Source organism: Nannobrachium achirus, assembly GCF_963921795.1.
Source record: "Nannobrachium achirus genome assembly, chromosome: 11".
Lineage (NCBI taxonomy): Eukaryota > Metazoa > Chordata > Actinopteri > Myctophiformes > Myctophidae > Nannobrachium > Nannobrachium achirus.
The window spans coordinates 2218722-2236981 of record NC_137820.1 but is presented as its reverse complement, the minus strand read 5'-3'; the positions used below and the strand labels follow the sequence as shown (position 1 = coordinate 2236981).

The window sequence follows — 18260 nt, the reverse complement described above, 5'->3', positions numbered from 1 at the left end:
TTTTTCCAGGACCTTCCAGGACCCTTGATCAATTCCAACACTTTTCCAGTACTGGATTTTTTTTTTTTTTTTTCTAATTTCAAAATATTTCAGGAATTTCATGACCGTGGGAACCCCGAGTTTTGACGTGCACTGTCCGCAGCCAGTATGTGTCCCTGTGTGTGTGTTTGTGTGTGTGTGTGTGTGTGTGTGTGTGTGCGTGTGTGCGTATGTGCGTGCGTGCGTGCGTGTGGGCATCTCACCTGAGACGCTCCGTGCAGCAGAGGGACCTCTGCAGGGTGGCACCGCCCCTGCCCCGCCCCCTCTGCCACGCGTCCGGCTGGCATCTCTTCAGGGTCCTCACTGGAGGGCAGAGCTCTGCCCAGCTGCCCGTAGTCTGCCCTGCCCCACGTCCACACTCTGCCACTCACTGAAACACCCAATACAACTGTCCATTATCACTCTGTCTACCACTCTACCGTTCGTTTTTTCACATCTAGTTCTTATTATTGTATTTAGTTAATTAGTGACTATCAGGGGTTAATGCCAAAACAAATCCAAGACTGAAATGTATTTTAAGACCATGTCCCAATATGTGATGTTTGAAACATGGTGCGCACACCAATATTTGAGGTGTTTCCCTGAAGTTGTGAACTGCCTTCACTGAATGTGTGTGTGCAACAATCCATGCTTCATTTTATAGAAGTATCTTCTGAAGTTCTGTTGTATTCTATTGTTAGTCTGGCCAATCCAAATACTCATATCTTGAAATTAGAACTGCTTTTTAGTTTAGAGATCACTTGACTAGCGTTTTGACGATGTTGTCATTCACGCCACGGCCATCGCTACACCTCCCCCTTATTTTATTTTTTATTGTTTTGCAGATCTGCACTGATCTCCGAAACGCCCCTATGGAATCCTCCAGACTGAAATCAGTCCCCAGGACTGAGAACTTTACCCTGTGCTATACTGTACAGTATATGTGTCTCTTAGGCCCCCTTTACACTGGCAGGCAAATCCTGGCCTGATTTCAGACTCTGCGCTGGAGCTTGAGTCTGAAGTTGTCCCTGTTCTATTTGATTACAAAGGGGAGGGGATTTGAAATTTGAAATTCCCAATCACAAGAGATCTGGTGGGAGGGGTTGTGTTTGACTTGTGTACACAAAACATTCCCTCCTCCCCCTCCCCTCTGTGACATGCACCAAACAGGTCATTGTCTTTGATGTTTCATTGATTAGAGAGAATCACTAACGAGCTATCGACACTTGTAATTGTAGCTCTTTTGAAGTTCAAAGGAGGCAATTAAGAACTCTAGCGAGCCACCCCTCCCTCCACTGTTTCTGTTGATTTTCAAAAGTTAGACGCACCCCTCCTCTGTATTGCATTGATTTCATTGGTCGGTTCGCCAAAAACCGATAGAAAGAGACACGTCATATGACACCTCCAGACCAAGAGAAGCAGTCCACTCAGAGAGTGGGCGGGTCTATTGGCTGGAGCCAGGCAAGGCAAATCCAGCCTGAATCAGATCCCTGCCACATCCAGATTATGGAATTCATCCATAAGAAGAGGGACATTGGACGCAGTACTAGGTCAACATCCAGGGGAGACTGTGAAATTGATTTTAGAAAAACTACCTTTAGTAAAAACGTTCTCTCCATAAATGGTTGCCAATATTGGAACCAGCTCCCTGCCTCAATTAGAGAGATCCACACATTCGGTGCTTTTAAAGGGCAGTTGAAGCAATGGTTAAAACGCTCACAAACATGTAACCACCTATAAGAAAATAATTGATGCCTGTACGAATTACTCTGCCAGGTTAGTCTCTCCTGTGTGGTTTTTAACTTACTTCTGGCACTAGGCACCTTGTTGCACTAGGCACGCGGCTGCACCAAGCACCTTGTTTTTGTTGTGTTGTTGTTCGCCCTGTACTGTTCTGTTCTTGTTTTTGTTAGTGTAGTCTTGTTTTGTTTCTTGTTTTATGTCCTGAGGACAACGGATGAAATGTAGCTTTAAGCTAACTCCGGCTGGTTTACACTAAGATCTTTGTATGTTGTATTATGCAATATCTAAATATCTCTGTGTCCATGAACTGGTACTGTCCTGTCTAAATAAACACATAAAGTAAAGTAAAGTAAAGATTAGAATCCAAATCAGATTCCATTCTGGATGATGTTAGTCTCGCGTGGCCAGACTGTTGCCTAACGTGATTTGCAAATGCTCCCGGCATACAGTCTGGGGCACGGAAATAGAAACGATGAGTGTGAGATAAAGCGGATGTGACGCAACCGCTCCCTTGGCGCAGTAGCAATAACATGTCCTACTGGAAGCGTTATGTCTCCTTTTATAATTTTTCGGGCCGTTATTTTGTCTTTCTCTGGTGTTGTTGGTGTTACCACCATGATGTTTTCAAATGTTTTCTTAAACTATACACCCATAACAAGAATATGCAGCTCGAATGACTGTCGAGTGTGTTTCTGTTATGTTTCCAATGAGACTACAGTTCATTAGAATGACTGTCTGTGCTAGTGTGTTTCTGTTATGTTTCCAATGGGACTACAGTTCATTATAATGACTCTGTCTGTGCTAGTGTGTTTCTGTTATGTTTCCAATGGGACTACAGTTCATTATAATGACTCTGTCTGTGCTAGTGTGTTTCTGTTATGTTTCCAATGGGACTACAGTTCATTATAATGACTCTGTCTGTGCTAGTGTGTTTCTGTTATGTTTCCAATGGGACTACAGTTCATTAGAATGACTGTCTGTGCGAGTGTGTTTCTGTTATGTTTCCAATGGGACTACAGTTCATTATAATGACTCTGTCTGTGCTAGTGTGTTTCTGTTATGTTTCCAATGGGACTACAGTTCCGTGCAGCAGTGACTCCTTCCGATACTTGCTGTTCGGGAGCTGCCGTTCCAGACTCTATATAGCATTTGGAGATTGTGGAATAGTTGTCTGGCTACGCGAGACTAGGATGATGTGGACACAGATATGATTCAGACTGGATTTGGCTGTCAGTGTAAATGGGGCCTTATAGCCTATTGATTCTCAGACATAAGGGGGATGTTAAGGGTGTAGTACCTGTCTTGGCCACTAGGTGGGTCCAGCCACTCCACACATGGCTGACAGCCTCTCCATCCATGAAGCAAGCAGAGAGCAGACAGGGTGAAGGGAGGAAGGGTTGAGATGAGGCCAGCTGACCGTGCTTGTTGCTCCCCCAGAGATACACCTCACCTGCTCCTGAACACAACACAACACAACACATCACCTCACCTGCTCCTGAACACAACACAACACATCACCTCACCTGCTCCTGAACACAACACAACACATCACCTCACCTGCTCCTGAACACAACACAACACAACACATCACCTCACCTGCTCCTGAACACAACACAACACATCACCTCACCTGCTCCTGAACACAACACAACACATCACCTCACCTGCTCCTGAACACAACACAACACATCACACCTCGTCTAGATCAGGGGTTTTCAAAGTGGGTGACGGGGCACCCTGGGGTGCTGCGACGGCAGTCCAGGGGTGCCGCGAGATCATTTGATAATATTTGGAATATATTTGAACACTTAAACAAATATTTGGTTATCATTTTAAACTTGAAGTTATTTTCAGTAAATTTTGACCAAAATGGCTATTATCTCAACGTTTTCCTCGCAACATAATCACTCAAATATCGTCTCTGTCGGGCAGAAACCTCGTATCTCCAAGTTTCAAACGTGTACGTCTTTTGGTAAAGCAAAGCCCTGCTTCATCATACAAGACTGTCGCACAAAACTAGAGAAAACAGATGCGTAGATCTGCTGTTTTCACTAGTTTAGTACATTTTATAGATGATAAAAACAAAACGAACGGTTTTGGACATACAAGGTTTCCACCCGACAACGACGATAATTTTAGGGAGGCCATGAAGGCCATGGCCGTCGTTGCCCCTCAGTTTGGCCTCCCTTGTGCCCCGGCCCCTCAAAAGAATTGCCCTGCCAGCTGACTGGACCACTTTCTCCATCCAGTGACTTTGATTGCTGCAGGGCTGAGCATGGATCAGATTGTAAATACCATCATTTATTTATTTATTTGACTGCAGATTATCAAATAAAAAATTATCCATAACCCTTGATTTCAATTAATTATTTCAATGGACAAAAAGTATTTATTATTATTATTATTATTATTCTTGCCCTGGCATTTGGCCTTTGTGCCCTCAAAAAAGGGACAACACCAAAGGCCAAGTGGCCACGCTCCTAAAATGACGAAATTCCAGGCCTGGGTATAACTATAAAAAATAGCAGATCTACAAGTTCACAGAGTGGCACAGAGTGCCTCGCCGCAATCTGATATTTTTGAAAAATTGTGAAAAATTGGGCAAAACTTGAATATTTTAATTCTATAAATGTCTTCTAAATACTTCTTCTTGCCAAGGAACCCCAAAATTCAGGGAAAAAAAAGTTAAAACATATGTTGTTCCAGGGACCACCCAGAGGCAGAGTTTTGCTTTACAAAAGTTTGCTTTGAAAATATATTCAAAGATTTGCTAAACTGTTTTTAGCTAGTCGGGGGCGTTAGGGAGATAACATGGCTATTTCGCCCTATATTAGTCTAAAAGCACCACATTTTGCACAGATGTAGCCCAGGGCATGCTCTAATGATTTAGCTAGGGCGCCCGAGTCGGCGACCTTCGGGGTCGCCACAGCGGCCAAATCAAGTTGGGCTCCCATCGACTTTCTATACAGGAGGAAAATACCCAGATTTTTTTTTTTTAAGTAGGATGTGAGGGGTTTGTCATGATGCTGAATCCATTGCAAGCATTCGTTTTGCACAAAAACATTCCTTGGACTACAAATGGCCCCAGAAAACTATGGTTTAGTGATGAAAGGTGATGAGTCATCACTTTTCACCGTTTTGTGGGCGTTTTCTTGGGCAGGTTTTGTGGTACAGAAACACAATGTTATACTACAGAAACACATCTTACCTGTAAGGTAAACACAGTGGGAGGAGTCTCATACCTGTAAGGTAAACACAGTGGGAGGAGTCTCTTACCTGTAAGGTAAACACAGTGGGAGGAGTCTCTTACCTGTAAGGTAAACACAGTGGGAGGAGTCTCTTACCTGTAAGGTAAACACAGTGGGAGGAGTCTCTTACCTGTAAGGTAAACACAGTGGGCGGAGCCTGCTGCTACCATGTGAGGTGTCACATGACCCAGACCTGCAGCATGGCAGAAGGAGAAGGGTTAATAATATTCCTGGAAACATCAAGTGTTTGTTTGTTTCACATCTAGTTTTCATTATTTGAGAGTCTTTTGTACCGGCTGCTCTCAAGCTGTACAACGAGACACACAACGGTCGATTGAAGAGGACTACCTTCCTAACCAAGGACGACGGTAGAATTTCTTACTGGAACTTTAGTTGCACTGACTCTGACCTCTAAAGCCTCTATCAGAGTCCAAGTTGAAGAGCTATACACCGCAAATTTGAGGTGGAAAGCTTTCCACCTCAAGTCAGAAAATAAGTGAAGGCCATCATAGTACGCCACGGCCCACGGTGAAGTCCTTTACCCCGACTAATACCTCGACCAATCAGCGAACGGGGTGAAGAGCCTGTCTGTCTGATAGTAAAAACAGACAGATGTGTTTGGGACTCGCGGTGGAAAGCTCTTCACCGCGAGAAATGACGTAACGTTGTAGTTTCATGACTCAAAAAGACTACACCGCAGTGGATACCCTTCCACCGCGGAGCCGACTCTGATAGAGGCTTAAAGGAGTAGTTCACCCCTAAAATGACTTTTTTTCTATTGATTACTCAGGCCATGGAGAGTAGAGTTCAATAATATTCTTTGGTTTTAGTCACATTCCTAAGACAAAACTTTGATTCGAGTAAATTTACCCCCATTGATTCCGGATGGTGACCCGTTTCGAAACGGGTCACCATCCGGAATCAATGGGGGTAAATTTACTGTTATCACATTTTTGTCTTAGGAATGTGACAAAAAACAAAAAATATTATTGAACTCTACTCTCCATGGCCTGAGTAATCAATAGAAAAAAAGTCATTTTGGGGGTGAACTACTCCTTTAAGGACCTTCCAGGGAGGGTGCTCTTGTGCGTCTTGCTGCGTCACCCTCTCTTGTTTCTTTCTTTTTCTAGTTGTTTTTATATCACACTGACCTTTGGACACTCTGCACTATCAGGTTGTGTTAGTAGTTTTTATATCACACTGACCTTTGGACATTCTGCACTATCAGGTTGTGTTAGTAGTTTTTATATCACACTGACCTTTGGACACTCTGCACTATCAGGTTGTGTTAGTAGTTTTTATATCACACTGACCTTTGGACATTCTGCACTATCAGGTTGTGTTAGTAGTTTTTATATCACACTGACCTTTGGACATTCTGCACTATCAGGTTGTGTTAGTAGTTTTTATATCACACTGACCTTTGGACATTCTGCACTATCAGGTTGTGTTAGTAGTTTTTATATCACACTGACCTTTGGACACTCTGCACTATCAGGTTGTGTTAGTAGTTTTTATATCACACTGACCTTTGGACACTCTGCACTATCAGGTTGTGTTAGTAGTTTTTATATCACACTGACCTTTGGACACTCTGCACTATCAGGTTGTGTTAGTAGTTTTTATATCACACTGACCTTTGGACATTCTGCACTATCAGGTTGTGTTAGTAGTTTTTATATCACACTGACCTTTGGACACTCTGCACTATTAGGTTGTGTTAGTAGTTTTTATATCACACTGACCTTTGGACATTCTGCACTATTAGGTTGTGTTAGTAGTTTTTATATCACACTGACCTTTGGACACTCTGCACTATCAGGTTGTGTTAGTAGTTTTTATATCACACTGACCTTTGGACACTCTGCACTATCAGGTTGTGTTAGTAGTTTTTATATCACACTGACCTTTGGACACTCTGCACTATCAGGTTGTGTTAGTAGTTTTTATATCACACTGACCTTTGGACATTCTGCACTATCAGGTTGTGTTAGTAGTTTTTATATCACACTGACCTTTGGACACTCTGCACTATCAGGTTGTGTTAGTAGTTTTTATATCACACTGACCTTTGGACATTCTGCACTATCAGGTTGTGTTAGTAGTTTTTATATCACACTGACCTTTGGACATTCTGCACTATCAGGTTGTGTTAGTAGTTTTTATATCACACTGACCTTTGGACATTCTGCACTATCAGGTTGTGTTAGTAGTTTTTATATCACACTGACCTTTGGACACTCTGCACTATCAGGTTGTGTTAGTAGTTTTTATATCACACTGACCTTTGGACACTCTGCACTATCAGGTTGTGTTAGTAGTTTTTATATCACACTGACCTTTGGACACTCTGCACTATCAGGTTGTGTTAGTAGTTTTTATATCACACTGACCTTTGGACATTCTGCACTATCAGGTTGTGTTAGTAGTTTTTATATCACACTGACCTTTGGACACTCTGCACTATTAGGTTGTGTTAGTAGTTTTTATATCACACTGACCTTTGGACATTCTGCACTATTAGGTTGTGTTAGTAGTTTTTATATCACACTGACCTTTGGACACTCTGCACTATCAGGTTGTGTTAGTAGTTTTTATATCACACTGACCTTTGGACACTCTGCACTATCAGGTTGTGTTAGTAGTTTTTATATCACACTGACCTTTGGACACTCTGCACTATCAGGTTGTGTTAGTAGTTTTTATATCACACTGACCTTTGGACACTCTGCACTATTAGGTTGTGTTAGTAGTTTTTATATCACACTGACCTTTGGACACTCTGCACTATCAGGTTGTGTTAGTAGTTTTTATATCACACTGACCTTTGGACACTCTGCACTATCAGGTTGTGTTAGTAGTTTTTATATCACACTGTCCTTTGGACACTCTGCACTATCAGGTTGTGTTAGTAGTTTTTATATCACACTGACCTTTGGACACTCTGCACTATTAGGTTGTGTTAGTAGTTTTTATATCACACTGACCTTTGGACACTCTGCACTATCAGGTTGTGTTAGTAGTTTTGAGTATTTCTGCTTGTGTTTGACATGATTGTGAGATACTTGTTGCACTAACTAGCATTGACTGTTATGGTCACTTTGATTTGGGGGCACTGTACTATATTGATAGTTGTGCCTAAGGACACTTCATGTATATTTATATATTATTCGTTCACTTTCTTGACGTACCTTGCTCTTTACTGTACTCTGTTCTTGTTTTTTTCTTTATCGTTTTTCGTTTTTCTTACTTCTCTGTAACTAACCTTATACTGCTGTGCTGCCTCTGGGCAACTGATTTCCCCCTTGGGATAATAAAGGTATCTATCTATTATTTGGTTTGTTTTACTCGACTATAATAACCTTGATCTGAACGTAAAACATTTGATATAAAAACCAATAGGGGTGCACTGTTATCTAACTCAGGGGTTTTCAAAGTGGGTGACGGGGCACCCTGGGGTGACGGGGCACCCTGGGGTGACGGGGCACCCTGGGGTGCCATGACGGCAGTCCAGGGGTGACGGCAGTCCAGGGGTGCCGCGAGATAATTGTTGGAATTTATTTGGACACAGAATATTTTAACATTTTAAACTTGAAGTAAAAAGATATTTTCAGTCAGTTCTAACCAAAATGGCTGTTATCTCAACGTTTCCCTCGCAACATAATCACTAAAATATCATCACTGTCGGGCAGAAACCTTGTATCTCCAAGTTTCAAATGTGTACGTCTTTTGGTAAAGCAAAGCCCTGCTTCATCATACAAGACTGTCGCACAAAACTAGTGAAAACAGACGATCTACAAGCACACAACGCCTCGCGACGCAAGGCGTTGTGTGCTTGTAGATCTGCTGTTTTCACTAGTTTAGTACATTTCATAGATGATAAATACAAAACGAACGGTTTTGGACATACAAGGTTTCCACCCAACAACAACGATATGCTATAAATATAAGGTGCTGGGAGTGAAAATTATAATGTAGGGGTGCCTCGGATTAAAACAATATTCATGAGGTGCCCTGAGACAAAAAAAATTGGGAACCCCTGCTATAAAGGTCTTTGCACACTGCTGCGTTTTTCGAATATCGGAGTGAAAATAAAAAATAAATAAAAAAAATTAACCTCACGTTATGTCAGTTACGTTTGCACACTGCCGCCCGTTTCGCGCACCACTCGGTCCCTTGCTCTCTCTATCTTTCTCTCTCTCCTTGCCCTGAAAAACGCATTTCGCAACGATGGATGGCATTGGTGACTGTTCTGGTCTGGTTGTTATAAATGATGTAATGAAGGAGTGTGTAGTTCTCACCTGGTACCACAGAGGGCAGCGTAGAGCACAGATGAGCAGGAACAGCAAGTGGACTGAGAGCTCTCTTTGCCTGACTGGACAGTCCAGTGCCCCACTGGTACACAACACCTCCCCCTAGAGGCAGAAAGAATAAATACATCTGACTGGACAGTCCAGTTCCCCACTGGTACACACAGCCTGAAACTACACACATAATAGTATGTAACAGCAATACGTATTACGATACTTGGGTCACGATGCAATAGTATCACGATATATTGTGAATCCTTGCGATACGATACTTTTGATTGATTGATTGAAGAATTTATTAGAAGTTTGCAATAGAAAAAAGTACAGTTTCATGACAGTACAAATCACTGGTACAAGGTCAACTAAAAGGAGATCCTAGAAAGCCGAGGCTTATTTCCACAGGAACCACACTTTAAGTATCTCATATAACATTGAAAGACAGACGGATAGAACATAGTACTTTATCTAGGATAATATCAGTTTCAAAAGCATAACATCAAATACAAAGGCAGAAAAAAAGAAAGGGGAGGGGGGCATGGGGGCTTAGTAGGGGTGTGTATCCATCCCTTACAAGGCGATTCGATACGTATCCGATACATGGGCTCCGATCCGATTCAGTGACGATACATCTTACATACAGAACGATTCGATACGATTCGATTCGGTGCAATTTCGATTTTGTGGAATTTTATGCGATTCGATTGGATTCGATACGATGCGATACGGTGTGATCTGATATATACGTTTAATGAAACATTAATTTTCTATTCAATTAACACATATGGTGCCAACCCCGAGTTTCCCGAGTTTGGGCCGTTTTTGAAAAAAAAAAAAAATTTTTTTGGACCTCCAGAAATGTATTAGGCATGATCGCGATCGCGAAATTGCATGTTTAACCCCCATACCAACTCATTCTTTCAAACATGGCAGCCATGTTTGTTTACATCTGAAGAAAACATAATGGCTGATAAATCATGAATGCCTGAACGGATTTCCAAGCAGATTTTTTTGTTTGAAAGCTGTGAACAGCATCTACACACGTGGTGCATCATCTAGGCATGGTCGTGCACTTTTTACACAATTGCACAATTACATGGAAGTCTATGGTAACCATGGCAACGCGAGACATTGAAGAGAAAAAATCATTGCAACATAAGTGTTAAGAAGCTATAATCTATAAAGTAGCATTGCTGACCTTCAAATAATGGATATCTCATAAAAGACCAATGAATAACAGAAAATTGTAAAGAAAGATGGATGGCAAATCATTTTAGTATCATGTCATTGTTGTGTTCATTCTAAATAGACACAGACATGTAGATACAAAAAATAATTAATGTAAACTACAAAGCCTACTGACATGGTTCAGTACAGTGCAATAATTGTACTTGGCAAAGCTGCTATAATAACACTGAAAAACTAAAATACATCCTCACCAATGCCACTGATCAGATCAATCCTCAGCAATGCCATAGATCAGATCACCAAATAAAACTAGTAAAAGAGCCTGCTGTTATTCAGTCAATAAGATCATTTCAAAGAGATCCACTTTACAACAGTAACAACAGCAGTATAAAGTAAGTGCAACATTTGATGTCTGGCACACATCATGTCTACTTGTTATCTTATGGCTCTACTGCAGTAGTTCTAAAAAAATAAAATAAAAATCAATGTCAAGGACCCCCAGTTTGACATGGATCAGGCTCTTGTCTTAAGTTTAACACAACTAGTGCCTCTTAATCTGAAGGTTTGCTTGGTGCCTCGGTGCCACGCCGTTTCCTCCATAGGCCGCTGCTATTATTTTGAAGGGCCGGAAGGGGGTTGTTTTTGTTTTTTTGGATTATCACTTGACGGCAACGATTACGTCATCTAGTCACATGACAGAGTGAGCCCAGAAGAGAACATGGCTGCGCCCTGCTTTTGTGTACAGTTATGGAGAGTGGAGACCATCCTTTGTATAAGAATGTCCCTTTTGGAGAAAATGAAGTCTCTTTATGGGCCTCTCAATGGATTTACTATGGAGGGCGTTAATTTCGCGTGCACGCCCGACGTGCGTTGTAAACAAATCGCGGACATTACCGATGCGGGCGGGACCGGAGCGACGTACAGTAAGTAATAATATCTTTACTGTATATACAGTAAGATTGACAGTCCTCCATGGTATTAACCCTTTCACTGACGGTGAGCGTCGTCAAGGGCAGCAGAACAGTTTTTTAAATGGAACCAAATTTGGTTCCATTTGTACACTCCCCTGAGTTACACATACCCAAGGGTCCATTAGGGTCCATTTGGTTCCATTTGTACACTCCCCTGAGTTACACATACCCAAGGGTCCATTTGGTTCCTATCATTTCGCCGAGGACCCCCTAGAACTCCCTCAAGGACCCTTGGGGGTCCCCGGACCCCACTTTGAAAACCAATACTCTATAGTAGCGCTTTGCAATAAAAGCTGATGCTGTGATTATTACCTTTGCTGTCGACAACTGCGGGGACTTCTACTGGGAAAAGTGTTATCCAATACATTACTGTCGCATTCTTATAAAATCGCGTTTCTCCACTGGAATAATCCATAGTGATGGAACCATAGATGGAACTACCACGTTGTTGGTTTGTTTACAAGTCGCTGTGTGTCACACAATTGCGTGCGTCATACACGCGCCAGTGTGCTGTGTCGGAAGTACAGTAGCAGATCTATAAGTTTACAACCCATCCACATGCAACACGCTGTGGGCTTGTAGATCTGCGGCTTCCCGCAGGACAGTGACTGCAGTACGCAGAAACCCAGCTCTATCGGAGGGGGAGGACAGAGCAGCAGGCAGCTTTTTCTTTTTTTTTTTTTTTCGTTGCACTGTCTGCAGCACTGACTGTCTAGCAGCGCTCACTTTTGAAGTAATGATTTGTAACAGTAAACGATGAGTAAGTAAGTTCAGAATTTCACAGCAGGTTAATTATTTAATGCTAAAATCCAGATAATCCGATTAATAACTTTAGGACCGATACATCGACCGATACGCCCGCGATTTGGACCGATCCGGGTAAACGCGCACCGATGCACCCGTATCGCTAGTGTTGAAACCGATAATCGATTCGTATCGATTTTTTCCGGCACCCTTAGGGCTTAGTCTATTTACAAGTCACAGGTAGCAGCTGCCTGAAGGTGACTTTTCATACCAATTTTGAAGGAGGCTAGGGATTTGCTCTCCTTTAAGGCTTGTGGAAGGGCATTCCACATGTTGATGGTATAGCAGGAGAACGAGTTAGAGCCTTGTTTAGTGTTAAATCTACGTTGATGATGATTAGTGGAGCTGCCTCTGGTGTTGTGATCGTGAACAGTCTTGACCTTTAAGAAGTAGTTTGTCAGGTACATGGGAATCTTGGAGGTGTAGTGTATCTTGTACACCAGGCCCATTGCAAGATGCTGTACTCTGTCAGCTACTTTGAGCCACCCCACGCTTTCGTGGTGATGATCGGTAAGGTGGGTCTGAGGTGGAAGACCAAGCACAACCCTAATTAGTTTGTTCTGGGCTGTTTGGAGCTTTACTTTTGCGATACATCAGCTTTAAAAGATGAAGGCGCTCCTCTAATGTTGTTGTTTTCGTTGTTCGCAGCCATTTCTTCGAGAGACCTCACTCACTGAACCTTGGGAAGGGGAAGTAGCTACTATAGTACAGCGACATCTAGAGTGTCAGGACCGGACTTCTACCACTGGTTCCTATGTATGGGAACATATTTTATTTTCCTCGAAGTATCGCGATACTACGGCCTGAAGTATCGATACAGTATTGGCAAATAAACTATCGCGATGTATTGCCACATCGATTATATTGCCCACCCCTAACACATAACACACATCTATATTGATACACACTATGAAACTACACACATATTGCAAATATTTTTATTAGTGTGGACTAACTAACTGGGGACCCTTTATTCATTATTCTCCAGTGGTTCTCTGAGCTTGTATATCTGCAATTTTTGGGGCAAATGTTCCCCAGGATAATGGTGTTGGGGATATTTTGATTATCGTGGTAATATCATAAATCACAATATCTTTGGACACAATAATCGCAATATAACATTTCCATATCGTCCCTACCAGAAACTACACACAACAGACATGTATACTGGTACACACACTGAAACTACACACATGTATTCACCCATTCATACATGTTATAACATCATGTTATAGGAGATGAATTATGATGATTACCTGTTCATAAATGTTATAACGTCATGTTATAGGATATTAATTATGATGATTACCTGTTACACACATGTATTCACCCGTTCATAAATGTTATGACAGAATGTTATAGGAGATGAATTATGATGATTACCTGTTACAGCCACAGAGTGTCTGAGTCCTGCTGCCACACTGAGCACTGGCTCTGGCAACGTCTGGAAACACAACACATCTGGATTACACGCACGCACACACGTACGCACGCACACACGCAAGCACACATTTTAAATGCTTTATTTATGTCCACATAGATACATAGTTTGCAAGGGACATAAATACTATCAAATTCCTCAGGAGACATTCAGTTACACTGTGCACAGCGATCAGTATAAGTTGCACATTTATCTTACAAAATTACAGCTCCTAACCACAAGCTTGTGAACATGGCCCAGGCTGCCCAATATAAACGCAAGAAGATTACACTTGTAGCCTAGCTGTAAGATGGTCTGCTTCAGCTGCTGGTATTTCAGCATCTTGGTTAGAAAGGCCTCCTCTAGACTGTATAGGCCAGTCAATCTAAGCTAAAAAGGGGCCTGACCCAAAAGAAATTGCAATAGTAATCATTCAGGGTTTTTTATGATCCTTAGGGTCATCCAAAACACATGTTAAAAATCTACCAAAATATTCTTAGTGGATCAAGGTAAATTCAGGGGATTCAAGTTTGGGTCCCTTCACTTACTATACAGGAAAAAAGACCCCCCAAAAAAATCTTCTTTAAGTAGCATGTGTGGGGTCTAACTAGGGGGTTTTCATAATTCTGAATCCATTGCAAGCATTTGTTTTGCATGAAAATCATTCCTCGGGCCAAAAACTGACCCACAACATGATGGTATAGTGATGGTTTAGTGATGAGTCATCACAGTAAGTGAAGGGACCCAAACTTGAACCAGCTGAATTTACCTTGATCCACTAAGAATATTTTGGTAGATTTTTAACATGTGTTTTGGATGACCCTAAGGATCATAAAAAACCTTGAACCATTACTATTGCAATTTATTTTGGGTCAAACCTCAGATTGACTGGGCTATGTAGTCAAAGGTACAAGCAACCTCTAGAATGAGCACCTCCCTCCTACTCTCATTAACCAACACAACCTCTAGAATGAGCACCTCCCTCCTACTCTCATTAACCAACACAACCTCTAGAATGAGCACCTCCTCCTACTGTCATTAACCAACACAACCTCTAGAATGAGCACCTCCTCCTACTGTCATTAACCAACACAACCTCTAGAATGAGCACCTCCCTCCTACTCTCATTAACCAACACAACCTCTAGAATGAGCACCTCCCTCCTACTGTCATTAACCAACACAACCTCTAGAATGAGCACCTCCCTCCTACTCTCATTAACCAACACAACCTCTAGAATGAGCACCTCCCTCCTACTCTCATTAACCAACACAACCTCTAGAATGAGCACCTCCTCCTACTGTCATTAACCAACACAACCTCTAGAATGAGCACCTCCTCCTACTCTCATTAACCAACACAACCTCTAGAATGAGCACCTCCCTCCTACTGTCATTAACCAACACAACCTCTAGAATGAGCACCTCCCTCCTACTCTCATTAACCAACACAACCTCTAGAATGAGCACCTCCCTCCTACTCTCATTAACCAACACAACCTCTAGAATGAGCACCTCCTCCTACTGTCATTAACCAACACAACCTCTAGAATGAGCACCTCCTCCTACTGTCATTAACCAACACAACCTCTAGAATGAGCACCTCCTCCTACTGTCATTAACCAACACAACCTCTAGAATGAGCACCTCCTCCTACTGTCATTAACCAACACAACCTCTAGAATGAGCACCTCCCTCCTACTCTCATTAACCAACACAACCTCTAGAATGAGCACCTCCCTCCTACTCTCATTAACCAACACAACCTCTAGAATGAGCACCTCCCTCCTACTCTCATTAACCAACACAACCTCTAGAATGAGCACCTCCTCCTACTGTCATTAACCAACACAACCTCTAGAATGAGCACCTCCCTCCTACTCTCATTAACCAACACAACCTCTAGAATGAGCACCTCCTCCTACTGTCATTAACCAACACAACCTCTAGAATGAGCACCTCCCTCCTACTCTCATTAACCAACACAACCTCTAGAATGAGCACCTCCTCCTACTCTCATTAACCAACACAACCTCTAGAATGAGCACCTCCTCCTACTGTCATTAACCAACACAACCTCTAGAATGAGCACCTCCTCCTACTCTCATTAACCAACACAACCTCTAGAATGAGCACCTCCTCCTACTGTCATTAACCAACACAACCTCTAGAATGAGCACCTCCTCCTACTGTCATTAACCAACACAACCTCTAGAATGAGCACCTCCTCCTACTGTCATTAACCAACACAACCTCTAGAATGAGCACCTCCTCCTACTGTCATTAACCAACACAACCTCTAGAATGAGCACCTCCCTCCTACTCTCATTAACCAACACAACCTCTAGAATGAGCACCTCCTCCTACTCTCATTAACCAACACAACCTCTAGAATGAGCACCTCCTCCTACTCTCATTAACCAACACAACCTCTAGAATGAGCACCTCCTCCTACTGTCATTAACCAACACAACCTCTAGAATGAGCACCTCCTCCTACTGTCATTAACCAACACAACCTCTAGAATGAGCACCTCCTCCTACTGTCATTAACCAACACAACCTCTAGAATGAGCACCTCCTCCTACTCTCATTAACCAACACAACCTCTAGAATGAGCACCTCCTCCTACTGTCATTAACCAACACAACCTCTAGAATGAGCACCTCCTCCTACTCTCATTAACCAACACAACCTCTAGAATGAGCACCTCCCTCCTACTCTCATTAACCAACACAACCTCTAGAATGAGCACCTCCCTCCTACTCTCATTAACCAACACAACCTCTAGAATGAGCACCTCCTCCTACTCTCATTAACCAACACAACCTCTAGAATGAGCACCTCCTCCTACTGTCATTAACCAACACAACCTCTAGAATGAGCACCTCCTCCTACTGTCATTAACCAACACAACCTCTAGAATGAGCACCTCCTCCTACTGTCATTAACCAACACAACCTCTAGAATGAGCACCTCCCTCCTACTCTCATTAACCAACACAACCTCTAGAATGAGCACCTCCTCCTACTGTCATTAACCAACACAACCTCTAGAATGAGCACCTCCTCCTACTCTCATTAACCAACACAACCTCTAGAATGAGCACCTCCTCCTACTGTCATTAACCAACACAACCTCTAGAATGAGCACCTCCTCCTACTCTCATTAACCAACACAACCTCTAGAATGAGCACCTCCTCCTACTGTCATTAACCAACACAACCTCTAGAATGAGCACCTCCTCCTACTGTCATTAACCAACACAACCTCTAGAATGAGCACCTCCTCCTACTCTCATTAACCAACACAACCTCTAGAATGAGCACCTCCCTCCTACTCTCATTAACCAACACAACCTCTAGAATGAGCACCTCCCTCCTACTCTCATTAACCAACACAACCTCTAGAATGAGCACCTCCCTCCTACTCTCATTAACCAACACAACCTCTAGAATGAGCACCTCCCTCCTACTCTCATTAACCAACACAACCTCTAGAATGAGCACCTCCTCCTACTGTCATTAACCAACACAGCATCAGGAGTGTTTGCTGAGATGTTAAAGAACACATCCCAATTATCATCACACAGACTAAACATAGTGGGCTTTACACACACACACACACACACACACACACACACACACACACACACACACACACACACACACACACACACACACACACACACACACACACACACACACACACACACACACACACACACACACACACACACACACACACACACACACACACACACACCAGGTGTCGCTAATGTACAGTCAGATTCATGATGGGCAAAGAGACACACTCACCTCAAGCAGCAGGAACACAGCGGAGTGTGTGATTGGCTGTTTCACACCCAGCTGACCAAAGGCGTTGGAGCCACAGGCCAATAGCTGACCACCATCTGGACACATTAAAACAACATGACACACTTTTACATAAATACATGTTTATATACAGTAGTATCGTACGCATAATAGATTTACATTAATACCATAACCTGACCACCCTCTGGCAATGTTAAAACAGCTTTACACATATTTATATCATAGTTTTACATGAATACATTTTTCACAATCACATATTTCTGTAAGCTGTTGTTCCAAGACAAACCTTTTCAATGATACCCAATATCAATTAAAGAAATTGTATGAGGGGGGGGAGGGGGGGGGGGGGGGGAGAGACAAATAAGAAACATAATGTTCTATCTATCTAGCAGATACACTGTCATATTTCGAACATCAAGACATAACAGGACTTTTAATGTCAGTATTTTCACAAGAAAGTATAAAAGTAATAAAAGTAACAGATCTGGACCAGAAGGCTGGCGTAACCGCCTGGGCACCTAGGACGACCTTGACCTTTTCTGTGTCACTCCCACATTTCTGTCAGTCTATTATCAATAAGGGCAAAAAAGCCAAACAATATAATTATTTATACTTAAAGAAATTGAACCCTGAGAAGTAACCATTTTGGACATACAAGGTTTCCACCAGACAGAGACTGTATGCATGTTGTGGTTAAAGCCAAATCCCAAGACAGACCATGTCATGT

General features: G+C 42.4%; 1 protein-coding gene across 1 annotated transcript in view; it reads right to left on the bottom strand.

Moving 5' to 3' along the window:
* Positions 1 to 18260, bottom strand: part of sergef (secretion regulating guanine nucleotide exchange factor) — a gene marked incomplete at its 5' end in the record, with an annotated part of 56296 nt that overhangs the window by 30192 nt on the left and 7844 nt on the right. Inside the window, 6 exons of the mRNA XM_080736232.1 lie at positions 243 to 409; positions 3059 to 3217; positions 5140 to 5202; positions 9311 to 9424; positions 13663 to 13723; positions 17516 to 17610. Of these exons, the coding sequence (XP_080592358.1) occupies positions 243 to 409; positions 3059 to 3217; positions 5140 to 5202; positions 9311 to 9424; positions 13663 to 13723; positions 17516 to 17610 (659 nt within the window). The remainder of the gene's footprint in view (positions 1 to 242; positions 410 to 3058; positions 3218 to 5139; positions 5203 to 9310; positions 9425 to 13662; positions 13724 to 17515; positions 17611 to 18260) is intronic.